Raw genomic sequence first — 19,968 nt, 5'->3', positions numbered from 1 at the left:
CACGTATCAGCTTGGAGAGATGTCTCACTACTCAAGCATGGCCTAGGGACCAGCAGCTGCCGCCGCCTCCAAGGTTTCAACAAGCCCCGTGGGTGACTCGTGTGCATGGGATTAGCTCTCAGGCACACCTGCTGGAGTTGGGTGGAGGAGGTAAAGGAAACCACCTTGGAGGCAGCACCTGCAGGTGGTGGAGCCTGTTCTACAGATGAGGAGGCTGGGCTGAGTGCGCTTTTCACACCTCTTCCCTTGGGCTGGGGTCCTCGGAGAGGCATCTGAGGATGGAGGTGCTGCAGAAGCTGCCATGAGATCATGGTGCCTGCTCCCCTGCCCCATGTTGCTACTAGCTGAGCTCCCTGTCACCCTCCAGGGCAGCTGAGAAAGCTCCACCCCCAGGGCCGGGCTTGCAGGGGGCTGGAGAGAGGCGGGAGTCTTAAGCCTTCCTTGCTCAGGTCAGAAGTCTCAGAAGCTGCAAATTCTTGGGACCCATGGCCGTGACCACTTGTTGCTGTCCTCCTAGGTGTGGAGGGGCCTGACCCTGACACATACTAGCCGGGGCTCCTTTAATTAATGACTCACCCACCCCTGCAAGCTAGAATCTTCCTTCTCCCACCCCTCTGGCCCCAGGAAATGCAGCTGAGTCACCTGGAGTGAGCCCGAGTCCCATCCCCGACAGCCAAGGACTGTCTGGCACCTTAAAGGTTGGATTTGGTGGTCAGGACCAGGGACTGGGGCTCTGTCTGTACAGAAGTTTGGCTGCAAGCAAAGGAGGTGGATGGGAATGGGGGGAGAGAGGATTGACGGGGATGAGGAAGGTTGGGGGTTTGGGAGAAGAGAGAGGGAAGGAGGAAGGGGTGAGGTTGCTTTGGGGTCTAGTGGGAGGGCAGGAGTGAGAATCATGTAGGTAGGAAATGGGGGAGAGGAAGGGGGACCAGCAGTCACGGGCAGATGCTTGCAGCACCCTTTGGAAAGGGGGAGCCAATGCCAAGGAAGCAGGCAAGAGCGGCTCAGGGAGCTCTCACTGAGTTGGGGAGAGAAATAAGGATACCTAGAACTTAGGGAGGGAAGAAAGCGTGAAGATCGTGCTTTCTCTTCACCCTTCTGCTGCCTCTAGCCATGGAGGGACAGACCCCAGGAAGCAGAGGCCTTCCAGAAAAGCCTCAGCCTGCCGCCGCCGCCACCACTCTGTCCTCAACGGGTGCTGTCTTCATCCTCATGAAGTCCGCGCTGGGAGCTGGCCTGCTCAACTTCCCCTGGGCCTTCTCCAAAGCGGGCGGCGTGGTCCCTGCCTTCCTGGTAGAGCTGGTAAGTCCCCGGGAAGTGAGTCCAGGGGATGGGTACGAGGCGGCTCTGGCTTTTCTGGGTGGGGTTCTCTGCATTGCTTCTGCGGAGTTGCGTGTCCTGTAAGCTATAGCTTCGGGGTTTTAACTGCTATCCTGCTCAGCTAATGAGGGGAGAAGATAATCCCACTGTAGCTCTGGGGCGAGAATATCCCCTCTGGGCCCCGGTGATGGCTGATACACAGCTCCTGGGATGGAGCTAGAGGCATCGCAGCTCTGTCTGTGAACTGGACATTTCACCCAGGAAAGAGCCTCTCTGAGCACCCTGTCTGGTCAGCTGCTCTTTCTTGCCTGCTGGTCTCAGCTCAAAAACTAAAGCTGGGCCAGGCATGGTGGCTCACGCCTGTAATCACAGTCCTTTGGGAGGCCAAGGTGGATGGATCAGCTAAGCTCAGGAGTTCAAGACTAGGCTGGCCAACATGGTGAAATCCTGTCTCTGCTGAAAATAAAAAAATTAGCCGGGTGTGGTGGTGGGCATCTATTGATCCAAGCTACTCAGGAGGCTGAGTCAGGAGAATCGCCTAAACCTGGGAGGCAGAGGTTGCTGCGAGCTGAGATTGTGCCACTGCACTCCAGCCTGGGCGACAGAGTGAGACTCCGTCTCAAACAAAAACAAAGCTGGACTCCTGTGTGCAGATTGAGCTGTTAACGGGTGTCACACCCCCATACTCCCCACGTAGAGCCGGGCCAGCCTTGCTTGGTGTCGGATGTTCGGCTCTCCTGCCTGCCAGGTGCAGAGCTGGGATTCCCTTCCGGGGAAGCGCGGACGCCGCGCTCTTTTTGCTGTGGGAGAGCCACTCATGAGCACAGCTTTATTTTGTAAGATGCTTTCCCCCTGGCTGATGGAATGAATTGCTGCATTTTGTGGTAAGCTTTTTGGCGGGTTTTATCTCACGTGTTTTATAGCAGCTGGTGGATAATGGCTGAGTTCCAACTGTGTGCCCTGAGGCTCTTCGTGTCTGTTTGGAAACTGCAGTGTCGGGTGTAACCCATGCCACCCCTGGCATTGGCGAGCGCCTGCCCCGTGCCTGGCCTAGGATGGACGAGGCAGTGCAGTCCCTGTCCTCATGGAGCTTTGTTCTAACGGGAGGTCAGACAAGATGCATGTCATCAGTTTCAGATGGTGGATCATGCCAGGAGGGTCATGTGTCTCTGGGGATGGGGGGATGATATGACACAGTGTGGTCAGAAGCCTCTCACAGGAGGTGACCTTTGCACGGAGCCCCATTGGAAATGGTAAGAGCTTGCTGAGGTGCACATGAGGGGGCGGCATGCCTGTGTTCGGGCTAGTGCATCAGGAAGGCTGCCGTTATGGCAATGAGGGAGAAACCGGATCTCAAGCCACAGAAGGCCCAGGGTGAGGCAGTCGGGGCTTGGGAGTAGGGTCGTGGCCAATCCCTGGGTAGCAGGAATGGCCATGAGCCAGAGAGGGGGATCCCTGCTCCGTGAGCACCGTGCAGGCATTTCCTGCAGATCTTGCTGAAATCAGACGCTGGCCCTGCAGGGCTGGATAGGCCTGAGACCGCATTTGTGACTTGGCTCTGGGCGAACGGCTGTTCTGTTTTGCTTAGGATGAGCTCGAGATCTCTTCGCTCAGCAGACTTGAGAAGGGAACCCGGACATGAATAAATGGAAACTCATGGCAGAGTAGAGGAGCCAGGCTGGCTCTTGACAAGCTCCCGCCACTCCAAATTGTTCCTTTAGCCTCCAGGGCTGCTGGGGAGATGGAGGTGGGGCTGGGCTGATGTCACTGAACGACGGAAGATTTGGGGGAGGCTGCTTCCCTCCACTTAGCTTGTGAGGCTTCTGCATGGGGAGCATTTAAACGTGAAGTCAGCAGAGGTTGGAAGCCTGACTCGTTAGGGTTGGAGGTTTAGTGACATTTGATGAAAACAGTCTCGGGCCACACCACCCTGAGCGCACCCGATCTCGTCTGATCTCAGCAGCTAAGCAGGGTCAGGCCTGATTCGTACTTAGATGGGAGACATTTGATGAAAATGGACAAACCCCCTCTTGGGAGCTGTGGAGGGGCTGGGTCTGGCACGGTGGCCGGGGCTCCTTGCAGTTCTGCTGCCCGGAGGCTCAGTCCCTCTTGTGGTGACCCTATCCTCCAGGGATGGCTCACCGGTGAGGCTCCCTGCACCCACGCTTTCCCCTGCCTCTTTTTTTTTTTCCTTTCTTTTTTGAGGGTCTCACTCTTGCCCAGGCTGGAGTGCAATGGCGTGATCTCGGCTCACTGCAACTTCTGCGTCCCAGGTTCAAGCGATTCTCCTGCCTCAGCCTCCCTCCCAAGTAGCTGGAATTACAGGCACATGCTACTAAGCCTGGCTAGTTTTTTGTGTTTTTAGTAGAGATAGGGTTTCACTGTGTTGGCCAGGATGGTCTCAATCTCCTGACCTCATGTGATCCACCCGCCTCGGACTCCCAAAATGCTGGGATTACAGGCGTGAACCACTGCAGCCGGCCCCCCTGCCTTTCAACCACAGCTGTTTTCTGAGTGTCTGCATTTGTCAGGTCCTTCTCTGGGGCAAAATAGAAAAAAGGACACGAAGCTTAGAGCCTGGGTGAGAGGGCGTTGGAGAAATCCCTCGATATTTTAGAGTTGGATATGTCTGTTTCCTGGGGCTGCTGTAACATATTACCACAAGAAGGAGGGCTTCAAACACTGGAAACGTATTTTCTCACAGTTCTGGAGGTCAGGAGTCTGACACGAAGGTGTCAGCAGGGCTTCGCTCCCTCCAAAGGCCCTTCCAGCTCCTGGTGGCTCCAGGTGCTCCTTGGCTTTGTGGCCGCATGACTCCAATCTCTGCCTCCTCCTCCTCTGTCTCTACAAGGACACCTCATTGGGTTGAGGACCCACGAGATCCAAGATGACCTCACCTCAAGATCCTCGATGACATAGGCAAAACCCTTTTTCACTTAGGTTTTCCTTGTGCACATCTGCAAAAACTGTTTCCAATAAGCCACATTCACAGACTCGAGGGATTAGATGTGGAATGCTCGACCACCACGCTTGGCTAATTGTGATCTATTCAGACAGTGGCCTGTTAGCAAAACACAGAAGCAAGCTGCTTGTGTGCATGCGGATCCATCACGCGTGGTGGAGTGGGAGGAGCTGGGAATTACGTAAATGTAGAAAATACTAGACTAGTGGGGATGGGAAGGAGACAGAAAGGGGACTTGTGGGACCGTCCAGGGTGTGGTGATGCTCTGCCTGTGGGTAGAGGTTTGGCTGGCACATGTGCATTGTACATCTTCCAGCAATACACTTAAGATTTTGTGCATTTTATATGTAAATTTTCATCCCACAAGGGAAAAGGCCTGTGAACGAACAAACATCAAGCTCTAATGCTTGGTAGGCACGCCAGAGTATTCCACGGTACGTACACCGGGATCTGCAACTTGCTTCAAAATCCTAATCCATTAAGATGAATGGATGACCGCACAGAGGCCTGGGTGGAAGGGTAGAGAAGTCAAAGCAAGTACAGCAAGCTGTCATGGGCAAGTCGGGTGGTTACCCACAGGGGGTGTTCACTGTAACATTCTTGCAACTTTCCTGTACATCTGAATTTTTTTTTTTGAGATGGAGTCTCGCTCTGTCCCCCTCGGTTTGGCGCGATCTTGGCTCACTGCAACCTCCGCCTCTCAGGTTCAAGTGATTCTCCTGCCTCAGCCTCCCAAGTAGCTGGAATTACAGGCATGTGCCACCAAGCCTGGCTAAGTTTTGTATTTTTAGTAGAGACAGGGTTTCACCATGTTGGCCAGGCTGGTCTCAAACTCCCAACCTCAGGTGATCCGCCCGCCTTGGCCTCCTGAAGTGCTGAGATGACAGGCATGAGCCATAGCACCTAGCCTGAAAATTTTTTATAATTTTGGAAAAAGATTTTAAAAATACAAAAGGCTGGCCGGGCGCGGTGGCTCAAGCCTGTAATCCCAGCACTTTGGGAGGCCGAGACGGGTGGATCACGAGGTCAGGAGATCGAGACCATCCTCGTTAACACTGTGAAACCCCGTCTCTACTAAAAAATACAAAAAATTAGCCAGGTGTGGTAGTGGGCGCCTGTAGTCCCAGGTACTCAGGAGGCTGAGGCAGGAGAATGGCTTGAACCCGGGAGGCGGAGCTTGCAGTGAGCCGAGACTGCACCACTGCACTCCAGCCTGGGCGACCGAGTGAGACTCCATCTCAAAAAATAATAATAAATAAAAATACAAAAAAAAAAAAATTAGCTGACTGTGATGGCATGTCCCAGCTACTCGGGAGACTAAGGCAGAATTGCTTGAACTCAGCAGGTGGAGATTATAATGAGCCGAGGTCACGCCATGGCACTCCAGCCTGGGTGACAGCTAGACTCCGTCTCCAAAATAAAATAAAATAAAATAAAATAAAATAAAATAAATAAATAAATGTAAGCTGAAATAGAGGAAATACCATTTCTTTCTTTTCTTTTTCTTTTTTTTTTTTTTTTAGAGGCAGTCTTTCTCTATCCCCCAGGCCGGAGTACAGTGGCACAATTTGGCTCACTGCAACCTCTGCCTCCCAGATTCAAGCGATTCTGCTGCTTCAGCCTCATGAGTAGCTGGGACTACAGGCACCACCTGCCACCATGTTCGGCTAATTTTTGTATTTTTAGTAGACAGGGTTTCTCCATGTTGGCCAGGCTGGTCTCGAACTCCTGACCTCAGGTGATCCACCCACCTCAGCACCTGAAAGTGCTGGGATTACAGGCATGAGCCGCTGTGCCCAGCCGGAACACCATTTCTGGAGCACTCATGTGCTGAGCTAAGTGTGTCACAGGCCTTGTTCAGTCCTGACCTGTCATAGCACCCCTGCAAGGGGGGCAGTGCTACCCCCCTTTCACAAATGGAAAAGCAGAGGTTGCCAGCCTGCCTCATGCCACACAGCAGGTGAGCAGTGGTTAGAACCTGAGCGCAGCTGTACCTGCTCCATCTCGTATTCCAAGCCACCATGCCTACTGCTTCTCTATCCACAGCCCAGGCAGTTTCAGGAGAGGAGTTTAAACTCTGGGTTTCTGATGTCTCATTTGTCCGACTGGGGCAGGATGGTCTCAGATTCCCAAGTTCACAGCCTAGAGCCAGTGAGGCTGCCAGAATCAGCCTGCTCTGCAGCTCAGATTTCAGGATAGATGGGGTGGGGGGTGGGTGTGCAGTGACACAGCTGGTAGAACGCCTCCCATGCTGGCAGCAGCCCTGGCCTCTGTGGACAAGCAGCCATGTGGAGAATGTGTCTGAGGGGTGGTTGACTGGGGGTGGGTGGGCTGTGGGCACACCCCAATTCCAGGTCCTGCTCCACAGGTCTCCTTGGTCTTCCTGGTCAGCGGGCTGGTCATCCTGGGCTATGCTGCTGCTGTCAGTGGCCAGGCCACCTACCAGGGCGTGGTCAGGGGGCTCTGTGGCCCCGCCATCGGGAAGCTGTGTGAGGCCTGCTTCCTTGTCAACCTGCTCATGATCTCCGTGGCCTTCCTCAGGGTGATTGGGGACCAGCTGGAGAAGCGTAAGTACTTCTGTGGGACTTGGGGTGGCCCAGGGTGCTGGATCTCTAATGACCTCTTGGGGTTTCCAGTTGATGAGCAGGACGTGGGGCACTGGCCTGGGCCCTGAGGGACAGCAGAGGCTGAAACCACACTCTTGTTCCTAACACGGTGGGGAAGGGAGGCTCAGCATGGATGGTCTCCAGTGGGGTGAGAATCATGGGCACACAAGTGCGTGAGAGAGGTTGTGGCTGCAATTAGGATGTCCAGTGGAGATAAGTCGTTTCACAGATGAGGAAATGGAGCCACCAGTAAGCAGCTCCTTCTGAGAGAGAACCAGTAACACCTTTGACTTTGGGATGGCTGTGGCTCTCAGCCCTCATGCAGACTCCGCCTCTAGTTCCCGACTAAGATTTTCCCTCGAAGCACTGCTTTAGCTGCATCTTACCAACTTTGGGATGTCCTATTTTCATTTTCATTTGACTCATTTCTCATGAATGGAAAATGTAAAATATTTGCTAATTTTCACTGTGGTTTGACTCGTGAGATGTTTAGAGTTGTGTTTAATTGCCACTTGGGGAGTTTTTTAGACTCCTTCATGGTTCCTACCTTAATTCGCATCATGGTCAGGGAATCTGTCATTTCTGTCTTGAGAGCCACTGAGACTTGCTCTGTAGTCCAGCACATGGTCTGTCTTGGAGAACATTTTGTGTGCTCTTCAAAGAATGTGTACTCTGCAGTTGCTGGGCACAGTGTGCTGGCAGTGTCCATTAGGTCCAGGCGGTCAGCAGCTATGTTCAGATCTCCCATAGCAACTGTATTAATCTTTAGCTATTCTGTTCCTAAGAAAAGGATGTTAAAGGATGTTAAAACTGTCAGCTGTGATTGCAGATTAGCCTGTTCTGTCAAGCTTCATGCTTCATGGTCTTTGAAACTCTATCCTTTTATTGGTATGAAGTATTCTGTATCTCTGGCATTAAATCTGTCTTTTCTACTATTAATGTAGCCACTCTAGCATCCTTAAGACTAGTGTTTGTATAGAAGTTAGTTCTCATTCTTTTACTTAGAATCTAACTGTGACTTGGGTTTTTTGTTTGTTTGTTTTTTGTTTGTGTTTGTTTTTTAATGTGTTTATAATTGCTTTTTGCAACACCAGCCTGAGAATGGCTTGGGATTTTAAAATGCATTTCTTGTAGAAAGCATATGGTAGGGTCTTGCTTTTTTATCCAGCTTGACAGTCTCAGTCTTCTGATGGGAATGTTTAGACTTCTAATTGGAGTGTGATTGTTGATAGGGTGACATTTAGTCTACCATTTTGCCATGTGTGTGTTCTGTGTGTCTCTTGATCCATGAAGCAAAAGGCCCCTGACTGGGGAGGGGGTTATTGAGATTGAAGGCTGCTGTGTCTTGGTAAACACTATCTTATACCAAAAAGAAGTGAGATTGGCGTATCTGAACCTCTTAATGGGTAAGTGGGCACAAAAACATCCTGCCCACTAGTGGCAAGTGGAGTTCGTCTGCAGTTTCAACTCCAGTGAACTGGTAGTGTTGCTGTGTTAAGAGGGATTCCGAGCCTCACTGGGAACAGAGCCCCCTGACTAGTCAGAGGACGGGTGAGGGTATGGGCCACCCCAGGTCTGGGTGGATTGACTGGTGGAGAGAGCGTTCTTGTGTATATCTGGTTAGATACTTGAGGATGCTTCTCTGTAGGGAAGGCCAAGCTTCTGAGAGGGAGTGCTAGATAGAGGTTAGAGTGCTTGGGGGAGTCATGGCATGAGGTACAAATGGCCGTGTCTTTGGTGCCAGAGATCTCAAGCATTTAAGAACGCTAGGTTTAGGAAGGAGCTGGTGTAGTCCTGCTGTTGGCCCCGAGGATCCTGGCTATGGGAGGTCCAGATGTAGACAAAGGGCCTGCCGCATCCCACGGTGCCTGGGTCTAAAACCCGCCCACGATCTCGGTGCAGTCCTGGGGCGTGTGCATTCCCTTGGCGTCTCTGGCTGTCCCACGTGGATGCTGCTGTGACCACCTGCTTGTGGAACCTTCCCCTTCATCATTTTGTACACATGAGCTGTTCTCACATGCATTCATTTTTCACATGGCTCCCCTTGTTGAGTGAGATCAAAGAAGCATATATGACACCTCCGTGCCAACGACCCCCGAAACAAATGAAGACATCTCAAGCTGCTCAGCCTCCCACCTCCAGTGGTTGCAGGGGCCACCTCACCCGCCCAGGTGGTTCCCAGTAGCTCCCACCTCCAGCCACCCTCCCACTTTCCTGTGCTTCCCCTCCCCCATCTGTCTTGCCTCTTAGAGGGGTTCCAAATCATTCATCCCACTGTGGCAGAATAAAAATGGCCCCAGATTCTTTGGTGTTCCTTCCATGGAGAGATGAGTGGAGCTTGTGTCCCTTGCCTTTGAATTAGGTGTGCCTGGATGGCTTTGTCCAGCAGTGTGTGGTAAATGGGACGCTGTGCCAGTGCCGGGCCTGGCCTTTAAGAGGACAGGCAGCTTCTGCCTCTGTCTCTGGGATCCCTCAGCTGCCATGGAAGAAGTTGGAGGCACCTGCTAGAAGGCCCATATGGAGGGACTCCCAGACTTCAGGGAAGGCCCAGGTGTACCCACCAGGCACCAGGTGTTGAGGGGAACCATCAAGGGCCCTCCAGACCAGCCCCACTGCCAGCCAGAGACCCCCAAGCAACCCCAGCCAATCCTATATGGAGGATGGGCTGGCCCGGCCCTGAATTAATTCTCTACCTACAAGCTATGACTTGTTGTAATAAAGTGGTTCTAAGCCACTGCGTTTGGGGGTCATGTGTTTTGCTGCAACCATGGGAACCTGCTATTCTGATGGACAGCAGCCTGGCGCTGCCTGTACAGTGACCAAAAATCTACTTCAGGCCCCCATTTGACCTCAGATACTGTTGAGTTCCTGAGCAAAACAAACAGAGGCTTTCACCGGAATGTAAGGGGCATGAGGGCAGATGGCATGTCAGGTCATCTCCGCATCTCGGGCCTTAGAGCAGTGCTGGCCTTGGGGAAGGTGCTCAGTGAACATTTGTTGAATTAATTCATGTGTCAGGTTTTGTTCCTGTGTGGGGCACGTGACCTGTCTCCATATCACTTGTCATCCGATCCCTGGGCTCCTGGGGCTGACTGAGGGTGGATGTCCAACCCCATTCAGGGTTGAAGGGCCAGGCAGGAGCCAAGAACCCACGGCGTTTGTGCTGTGGCTCAGCTTTCCCCGTGTCTCTGGCAGTGTGTGACTCCCTCCTGTCTGGCACCCCGCCCGCCCCGCAGCCGTGGTACACAGACCAGCGCTTTACCCTGCCCCTGCTCTCTGCGCTGGTCATCCTGCCCCTATCTACCCCACGGGAGATCGCCTTCCAGAAATATACAAGGTAAGGGCTGGGGACGCTGCCCGGTGGGGGCCCCCACCTTGCTGAGTGTTTGTGTCAGGGTGTCTGTCCATCTGGGGTCAGAGGAGCTGGGGGATTGGCCTTCCCATTTGGAGAAGGGGAAAACAATACGAAATTATGCAAGTAAAATGTTTTCCCGACGGAAAATACAAACGAGCCAGAAAAAGAAAATGACCGGTAACAACATCAGTGCTACTCACGGTTTCATTGTTGGACTTTTTGCGCATGGGCTCAGAGAGACACGTCCCCACGACACACCCACCCGCACCTACCCGCGGGACCCCACCCCACGCGCAAGCCCTCGCACCCGCCCGCGCACGTCCCACTCCCCCCGCGCCCCCCTCGCCCCCCCCCCCCCCCCCGCGCGCGCGCACAGACACACACACACACACACACACACACACGGTTTTCTTTTTGTGGCCAAGGCTCTGTATACTTTTGAAGAAACAAAGCTTAGTAACAGTATCCATCCCCTTCTGCCGCCTGGCTCTCCCCTGTTGTGTATGAACAATAGATACTGTGTAGAAACAGCAGGCACCAAACTGGAGCCTCCCCCAGGCCTCTACCCTGCAAGGCTCCCGTCCCACTTGGACTAAGCCAGGAGGGCTTGTCCCCTCTCAAGTGTGACCAGGCCTGCTGGCGTCCTGCCTTAGGCCTCAGGCTGAATGGCTGATTAGCTTTTGTTGGTGGGAAGGAAACAATACTACAGCTGCCATCCCCAAGAACGTTGGGTGCCACTGAGAATTCTACGCATTTGGGCCCGGAGTCACGCCTGTAATTCCAACACTTTAGGAGGCTGAGGTGGGCAGATCACCTGAGGTCAGCAGTTTGAAACTAGCCTGACCAACATGGTGAAACTCTGTCTCTACTAAAAATACAAAAATTAGCCAGGTATGGTGGTAGACACCTGTAATCCCAGCTACTTGGGAGGCTGAGGCAGGAGAATTGCTTGAACCTGGGAGGCAGAGGTTGCACTGAGCCGAGATCGCGCCACTGCATTCTAGCCTGGGCGATAGAGTGAGACTCTGTCTCAAAACAACAAGAAAAACCTCTATACATTTGACTCCTGGACCCCAGACCAGCCCTGCCCCACGCGCACCCTGTGCAGATGAGGACAGGGAGGCAGAGACGGAGAGCTTGGCCAGCACCTCATTGTCAAGGGTGGAGCTGGGATTCAGATCCCGCCATCTGTCCCCGTGCATCAACCGCACATGTCACCCACTGCACAGTCCCTCATATGGTCACTGTGTGTTAGCATCCTAGGCACCCTGGCTGCCTGTTACCTGGCCCTGGTCATCACTGTGCAGTACTATCTCTGGCCCCAGGGCCTCGTGCGCGAGTCCGGTCCTTCACTGAGGTAAGTCTGAGGGAACAGCTTCCGGCAGCCTCTGTGGGGAGGCATGGCAGGGGAGTGTTCCAGGGGAGTCTTGGAGGAGCAGTCTCTCGTAGCTCACTGCAGAGCCTGGGCTCCTTCCATGCAGTTCTTTCCGTCTCTGATGCGGTGAAGGCAAGGGAGGGCCACTTTCCTTCTGCTGCAGGGACCTGGCTATGGCTAGTGATGACCGGGACGGGCCAAGGGACGCAAAACCGCCAAAGGCTGCGGCAGCCTTGGGGTCATAGGCTGTTGCACACTTGTCCCCACAACATAACCTGGCAGCCAGCCAGCTGCAAGTGCCGACGCAGGGGAACAGTGAGGGGGCCGGTGTGGCCAAGCCATCCAGAGCAAGGGCAGAGAGCATGGGCGGGGATGTCGTGTAGGGATTCAGAGCCACCGGAAGGAGTTTGGTTTTGCTCTGGATGAGTTGGGAGACTTGGCAGCGTTTTGGATGTGACAGGACCTATTTTTAAAAATGGTCACTCTGGGTAGGGTGTGGTGGCTCATACTTGTAATCCCAGCACTTTGCAAGGCTGAGGCAGGTGGATCACTTGAGGTCAGGAGTTCAAAACCAACCTTGCCAACATGGTGAAACCTTGTCTCTACTTAAAAACACAAAATGTAGCCGGGTGTGGTGGTGCGCACCTGGAGTCTCAGCTGCTCAGGAGTCTGAGGCAGAATTGCTTGAACCAGGAGGCAGAGTTTGCAGCGAGCCAAGATCATACCACTGCACTCCAGCCTGGGCAACAGAGCAAGACTCTGTCTCAAAAAAAAAAAAAAAAACTCACGCTGGCTGTTCTGTCGCCTTTGGGAACCAGGGGCAGCAGCAGAGACCAAGTAGGAGGCCCCTGCCTAGATCCCAGGTTCAAGACCTGGTGACTTCAGAGGAGGCCATGAAGAATAGTCAGACTCTGGATATGCTTGAGATCAGATTTCCCAGTGGCAGGGCTGGCTCGTGGGTGTGGGACCCCTGCAGTCACCCAGGCCCCATGCTCAGTGTAACCCTCTGCTGTCGCCGTCTTAAAATTCTTAATCATTGTCCAACAAAGGTCCCCACATGTTCCTTTTGCACCTGGCCCTGTGAATTCTGTAGCCAGTGCTGCTGGTGGGTTGGACGGTGAGTAAGAGAAGAAAGTCAAGGTAACTTGGAGCTCTCAGCTTGAACAATGGGAAGGACGGAGATGCCGTTTCCCGGATTAGAGAGGACTGATAAGGGCGGGTACCTGGGAACAGCTCAGGCTGGAACAGTCAAGGGGGAGCCGACCTTGAGACGTCTAAGAGGGAAGTCAAGCAGCTGGGCAGGTCTGTGTGTCTGAAGTTTAGGGAGAGAGGTCCGGGCTGGCAGGAGAAATGTGGCTGACATTGGCCCAGAGACGGCGTTCAAGGCTGTGAGTGCTGAGATCTGTACACTGAGCTGGTGGTACTTTAGCACAAGCAGGTCGGGGGGATGAGGAGGCCCTGGTAAATACAGGAGGTGGTGAGTTAGGATATGTGAGTGTCCAAGGGCTGCTGGGACAAGTGACCACATACTCGGTGGCTTAAAACAACAGAAATTTCCCTCACTTCTGGTGCCTAGAAGTTCAGAATCAAAGTGTGGCCATGCTCCCTCTGAAGGCTCCAGGGGCGGATCTTTCCTGCCTCTTCCCACTTCTGGGGGCCGAAGCGATCTGTGTTCATTGGCTGATGGACGCATCACTGCGTCTTGGCCTTCATCCTCACACTGTGTTCTCTCCATGTATTTGTTTTCCCTTCCAATCGGGGCAGCAGGCATTGGATTCAGGCCCCCCCTAATCCAGCATGACCTCATCTTACTTTGAATAATTACACCTAGAAAGCCTGTCAAAGGAAGCTGGGAACCAGGCGGGGATCCCAAGAGGCTGGACCTGGAGGTTCTCCCCATGCAGATCTCTGTCCTCTTAGGTGACTTTGATGGAGCTCAAACCATCCTTGTGCTATTTGGGATCATTGAGTGGATGCTGTGGGTACCCCCCATTACCACAGCACACTGGGAGCCAGCGGCCTTCAAGAGGGAAGTTGGAAGTTCCTATTGCTGTTTCCCTGCCCGAATTCTGCCCACATGGAAACTGTCATGTTACCAAATGTCAGCAAAGACGTATTTAGAAAGTGCAGCATTTAGCCAGCATCCTTTTCCATTCCCCAAAGCCTGGTCATGGACACAGTCATTAAAAATACAACTTGCAGCCATGCTCTGTTCCATTTTCCCAGCATCCTTTAAAATTCACCCTTGTAGCCGCAGGTTGTTCCGGGTGTGACCCTTCTTTAATAACCTCCTGTTCTTGTCTGTTTACAGCCCTGCCTCGTGGACCTCTGTGTTCAGTGTCTTCCCCACCATCTGCTTCGGATTTCAGGTAATTGAGCATCTGTGTTGAAGACTGTGGCATTTGCAGAGGCTGTAGTTGACTCTCTGCTCCCTTGGGAAACCTTGGTTTCTCTGTTAGGGAGGCGTTTGGGACTTCTAGGATACAGTGGGCTCTCTGCTGCCTACCTGTGGTCTCCAGGCTGTCTTTCGAGACCACGAGGGTGGGTTGGTGTCTGGGTTCAGGGAGGTGGGAATTGCCTTGAACTTGGGAATCCGGCCCCCACTGATGGCCACAAACAGCACCATGTTTATTGGGTCTCAGGTAGGGTGTGGGGACCCGGGACCTGTCCCTTCCTCTGCAGAACCCCCACAGGACTGTAATCAGACCTGAGGCCTGGAGGCCTAGAGCTGCCTACTTAACTCTGGCAGGACAGTTTTACCCAGGTGGACTCTGCCCAGGGCCTTGGGCAGGAAAGATCCTGCCTCTTGAGGGTCACAGGGTAGAGGAGCTGGAAGGTGTACAGGTAGCTGATTAGAGAGGGGAAGGGGACAGGAATACAGAATTTTTAATAGAACATCATGGGAGGGAGGACGAGGCTATATGTGTAGGATCCTGGCAGGGGGCAGAGTCAGAGGTGTCTGTTCAAGGTGGTAGGGTTTGAAAGGGATCTTGAAGGATAGATGGGCAGCAGCCAGGTGACTGGGAGCACACCCCAGGTAGAGAGGACAGCACAGGTGGGCTGCCGATGGGAGCAGACCCCAGGCACAGCTGGAGAGAGATGTGCAGAGGGCTCTGTGGCATGGTGCTGGGGGAAAGGTAGCCAGGGATGGGGGGACGGCAGGGAGGCGGCGGGTCTGGGCTCAGTCCCCTGCTTCTGGGCTGTCGCGGGTACCCCTAGCCCTCTTAGTAGGTGGCAGCAGACACTGCTCTTCCATTGGTTTTTTTTGTTTTTCTTTTTTGAGTTGTAGTCTCACTCTTGTTGCCCAGGCTGGAGTGCAGTGGATCTCAGCTCACTGCAACCTCCGCCTCCCAGGTTCAAGCAATTCTTCTGCCTCAGCCTCCCAAGTAGCTGGAACTACAGGTGTGCGCCACCAGGCCCAGCTAATCTTTTTTGGTATTTTTAGTACAGAGGGGGTTTTCACTGTGTTGGTCAGGCTGGTCTCGAACTCCTGACCTCAAGCAATCTGCCCACCTCAGCCTCCCAGAGTGCTAAGATTATAGGCATGAGCCACCGTGCCTGGCCACGTTGCTTATTTTAGGGAAGATTTACCTCTATCTCCTAAAAACAACCATCTATCCACTGCCTACTACCAGCACCAACAAAAGCGTTCCAAAGTCAAATCAAGTCCACAGGGAGATGCGTCCAGGGTTTACCACTGGATCTCAGCTTTGTAGCCATTGAGCTCTTCTCTTCCCTTGACCATCAGTGAGCTCTGCTGCTGTTCTTCATCTTGCCTTTTCTTTGAGAACCCTTTTTAGGGAAAAAAAAAAAAAATCTTGAAAGATTTCCATTTCTCTTCCTCGTAATAAGTCGATGTGCTGCTTCAGGGCCTCAGCAAGCTACTTCCGTGGATTTCTCACATTGCTTCTTGCATGCCCAATATTTTGAAAGATCTAAAGAACTGATTTTGCTGTCAACTGTTTGTCTGGACTGAGTTTAACAACCCCTCTCTGTGCCCAAGCACCATATGGTGCAGCAGACCCACGCTGGGGCCGCCTCCCCGATGCTAGCAAGCGGTGCCCTTCACCTTTGCCTCCAGCCCTCATCCGATTCTCCTAGCAACCAGGCCTGGGCTGCGTTTCCAGGGACACGAGATGCCGAGATGAAGAGCTGGGAAGGATGGGAATTGAAGGAGTGGGAGTGGGGGCTCAGGCTAGAGGTAGGGGCTACCAGGATCTGAAGCGGGGGAGAATAAATGTAGGTGAAGGTGCTGGGAAAAGGGGTTGAGGCTGGAGAGGGCTGCAGGGAAGGGACGGTCACATACTGTCATCAGGAGCTCTGACCTGGCTCAAACACAGCGTCCCCGCCCAAACACATTTGGCAATGGGGCACCCCCGCCCCAGGCCTGTCCAGTCTGTGAGAGGGGACTCAGGAGCAGAGGGGTTGTGTCCACCCCCGGCCAATGCGGCTATGCCAGGACTTCTGGTGGTTTTTTTTCTCTTTTGTGATAGACTCTCGCTTTGTTGCCCAGGCTGGAGTGCAGTGGCGAGATCTTGACTCACTGCAATCTCCGCCTCCTGGGTTAAAGTGATTCTCCTGCCTCAGCCTCTTGAGTAGCTGGAACTACAGGCACCTGCCACCATGTCCAACTAATTTGTATTTTTAGTAGAGATAGGGTTTCACCACGTTAGCCAGGCTGGTCTCGATCTCTTGACCTTGTGATCTGCCCACCTCAGCCTGCCAAAGTGCTGGGATTAGGAGCATGAACCACTGTGCCCGGCTGGTTTTTGTGGTCTTAAAAAACATTTTTATTAAGATAGAATGCACATACCATGCCATTCACCTTTCTGAAGTGTACAGCGCAATGGATTTGAGTATGTTCAGAGCTGTGCCACCATCACCACAGTCAATTGAGAACCTTTCTGTTGCCTCCAGAAGAAACCCATCGCCGTCAGTCGCTCTCCATTTTCCACCCCTGCCTGCAGCTCTTGTGCTTCCTGTCTCTCTGGATTTGCCTACAATGGCCCTCTCCTAGGAATGGAATCCCACTGTGGCCTTTAATGACAGGCTTCCCTCCCCACCGGGTTGGTGAGATTCGTCCATGTTGTAGCCACCCCACGTGTGGTCAAATAACGTTCCGTTGTGTGGATAAGCTGTGCTTTACCCCTGTGTCCTTTGATGGACATCTGGGTGGGGTCCACTTTTTGGCCACTGTGTCGTCTTCCTGTCTCTCTCCATCACCGAGCAATGAGTGTCTGCACACTGCCACCACCTCCTGGGTGCCGCCCGACCTCAGCAGGCCTGCTCTGCTTCCCTTTATAAAACCAGTAGAGGCCGGGCACGGTGGCTCATGCCTGTAATCCCAGGACTTTAAGAGGCTGAGGCTGGTGGATCACCTGAGGTCAGGAGTTCAAGACCAGCCTGGCCAACATGGTGAAACCCCATCTGAACAAAAAATACAAAAATTAGCTGGGCGTGCTGGCGCAGGCCTGTAATCCCAGCTACTTGGGAGGCTGATTCAGAATCCCTTGAACCCAGGGGGTGGAGGTTGCCGTGAGCCAAGATCATGCCACTGCACTCCAGCCTGGGCTACAGAGCAAGACTCTGTCTCAAATAAAAAACAACAAAAAACACCAGTAGAAACCCAACTGGGGAGTCAAATGGGGAGAAAAGGAGGCACCCTCCTGCCCACCAGCCTCTCTGGCACTACTGACTGTCTTCTCCCTTATACTGGACTCAGCTGTGCCCCTATATTCAGAGCTGCGGTTCCGGGATCCCCCACCTCGGGGCACCCGTAGTGCCCTGAAGGCAGAGCCTGCGATGGGGCTGAGGTGCTGGTGCCCCTTTAGGAACAGGAAAGGGGCTCCAGGTCCACAGGGCTGACCTGAGTGTGTGGGGTGAGCCCCACAAGTGCTGTGGGGGTGCAGGAGGTAGAGGGTTGATCTGCAGAGTCCCAGAGGTGTTGAGTCCCCACTGCTGGTGGAGCACCGTGCACCTGAGGTCAGTGGAAGGGGTGTGCTCAGTGGGGGCTGGAAGCCGGAGGGAGGAGGCCACTGTGCACTCCTACATCTACAGAATGTGTCCTGGGAGTGGGAGGATGGCTGTGCTGGGCTTGTTTCCTTGGCTTTGCTCACTTGCACCGAGTAGGACCCGTGAGTGACAGAGAGCAGGGCTGGGTGGAGGGAGGCCTGGTGGGCTCACAGGATGGGTACGTGGGTAACCCCTGGAGTGTTCATTCAGCGGGGTGCAGGCTCCGATCCTGGCCCAAGTTCAGAGCCCTGAGCAAGGCAGACGTGGTCGTTGCTGTTGTGTGGTTGAGAGATGGTGAGCAGACAAAACGAAAAGCCTGCTTATGTTGAAGACGTGGCCGTGTGAGAGAGGAAACCAGCCCACTTGGGAGGGCTCCGTGGGAGGGTGCGGAGGAGCTGGCTGGACTAGGAGAAAATCCTGCCAGAGGGACCAGCACAGGCAAAGGCCCTGAGGCAGGGAAGGGAGACCCAGCCAATCTGAGCTCCTTGCATAGGATCCCTGCAGGGTGGGCAGGAGCGAGGCCTTGGCACGTTTGGTTTTAACCAGGACTGAGTGAGTGGGTGTGATGGGAGGAACCAGCCCTGGGAGCCTGGGAAGAACGCCAAACCCACCAGTGTGTCTGGATGAAGCAGCCTCCCCGCCCGGTGTGTCTGCAGAGCAGAGCCTCCCTGCGCAGCCCTGGCTATACATCAGTGTTCCCTTGGCTGTTCATGAATCACCAGTGTCCACATCCCACCCAAAGAAATGAATCCGCGTGTCTCATGGGCTCTTGGCATTGACTGTGTATGTTTTGCATTAAAAATTATTGTGCTGGGCTTGGTGGCTCACGCCTGTAATCCCAGCACCCATGGGAGGCTGAGGTGGGAGGATCACTTGAGTTCAGGAGTATGAGACCAGCCTGGACAACATGGTGAAACCCTGTCTCTACCAAAAATATAAAAAATTAGCTGGGCATGCCTGTAATCCCAGCTACCCTGGAGGCTGAGGCAGGAGAGTCCTTTGAGCCCAGGAGGCGGAGGTTGCAGTGAGCCAAGATGCTACCACTTCACTCCATTCTGGGTGACAGAGTGAGGCTCTGCCTCCCAGGCTCCAGCTACTCTCCTGCCTTAGCCTCCCAAATAGTTGGGATTACAGGCGTGTGCCACCACACCTAATTTTTATACTTTTAGTAGGGATGGGATTTCACCTTGTTGGACAGGCTGGTTTCGAACTCCAGACCTCAGGTGATCCACGCCCTTGGCATACCCAAAGTGCTGAGATTACAGGCATGAGCCACCGCTCCCTCCTGCATTTAAAATTCTTATCCCTGTTGGGCATGGTGGCTCACACCTGAAATCTCAGCACTTAGGGAGGCCAAGGCAGGAGGGTTGCTTGAGCTCAGGAGTTTGAGACCAGCCTGGGCAATGCAGTAAGAACCCATCTCTACTAAAAAAAAATCTAACCCCAATATGGCATGTCACATATACAGTATGTAGATTCTAAGTATATGTGCACCCACGTGACATGGTCAAGCACCCGGGACCCCCTTCATGACCTTTTCTAGTCAGTAGCACCCACCCTACCCAAACCACCATCCTGTCTTCTAGCACCACAGAGTGGGTTTCATGTGGGTTGGTTATACCCCCAGGGAACATGTGGCCATGTCTGGAGACATTTTGGGTTGTCACAACTTGGGGGAAGGGGGGCTGCTGCTGGCATCCGGTAGGTCCCGGCCAGGGACACTGCACAGCACCCCCCTGCCCCCAATCACACAGGGCGGCTGCCAGGAGTTATCCCACACTGGACACCAATCGTGCCGAGGCTGAGAAACCCTGGTGTAGGATCATTCATCTTGTAACTGGAGCTTTGCATCCGTTAACGGAAACATTCTCTGCTGTTTGGCTGCTTTTTCTTTTGAGACATAGTCTCTGTCTTTCAGGCTGGAGTGCAGTGGCACCATCTTGGCTCACTGCAACCTCTGCCTCCCGGATTCCAGCGATTCACCTGCCTCAGCCTCCCGAGTAGCTGGGATTACAGGTGCTCGCCACCATGCCCGGCTTAATTTTTGTATTTTTAGAGATGGAGTTTTGCCATGTTGGCCAGGCTGGTCTCAAACTCCTGACCTCAAGTGATCTGCCCCCTTTGGCCTCCCAAAGCGCTGGGATGACAGGTGTGAGCCACCGCACCCGGCCCCTATCTGGCTTCTCGTGTTCAATGTTCTGTTTTTGTGTTGAGGTGCACAGTTCTTTGTCAGAGCCATGTCATGCTCTGTGTGTTAGCATCCTGGCACTGATTTACGCCCTCTGCTCTTGGTGGGCATGTGGGTTGTGTCTGTTGGGAATAACGCTCAAAATCTTAA

The 19,968-nt window shown here is 53.5% G+C and overlaps 1 protein-coding gene across 1 annotated transcript in view; it reads left to right on the top strand.

Annotated features, from left to right (window-relative positions):
- Positions 1-1,028: 1,028 nt before the first annotated feature.
- The window catches only part of SLC38A8 (solute carrier family 38 member 8), a 26,182-nt gene continuing 7,242 nt past the window's right edge, over positions 1,029-19,968 (top strand). The window contains exons 1-5 of the mRNA XM_026447273.1: positions 1,029-1,302; positions 6,651-6,849; positions 10,084-10,225; positions 11,499-11,600; positions 13,930-13,987. Of these exons, the coding sequence (XP_026303058.1) occupies positions 1,114-1,302; positions 6,651-6,849; positions 10,084-10,225; positions 11,499-11,600; positions 13,930-13,987 (690 nt within the window). The 5' untranslated portion in view covers positions 1,029-1,113. The remainder of the gene's footprint in view (positions 1,303-6,650; positions 6,850-10,083; positions 10,226-11,498; positions 11,601-13,929; positions 13,988-19,968) is intronic.

The sequence above is a fragment of the Piliocolobus tephrosceles genome, chromosome 17, assembly GCF_002776525.5.
Source record: "Piliocolobus tephrosceles isolate RC106 chromosome 17, ASM277652v3, whole genome shotgun sequence".
NCBI lineage: Eukaryota > Metazoa > Chordata > Mammalia > Primates > Cercopithecidae > Piliocolobus > Piliocolobus tephrosceles.
Note: the sequence above shows the minus strand (reverse complement) of the source record. Positions and strands in the feature narration are given on the sequence as shown.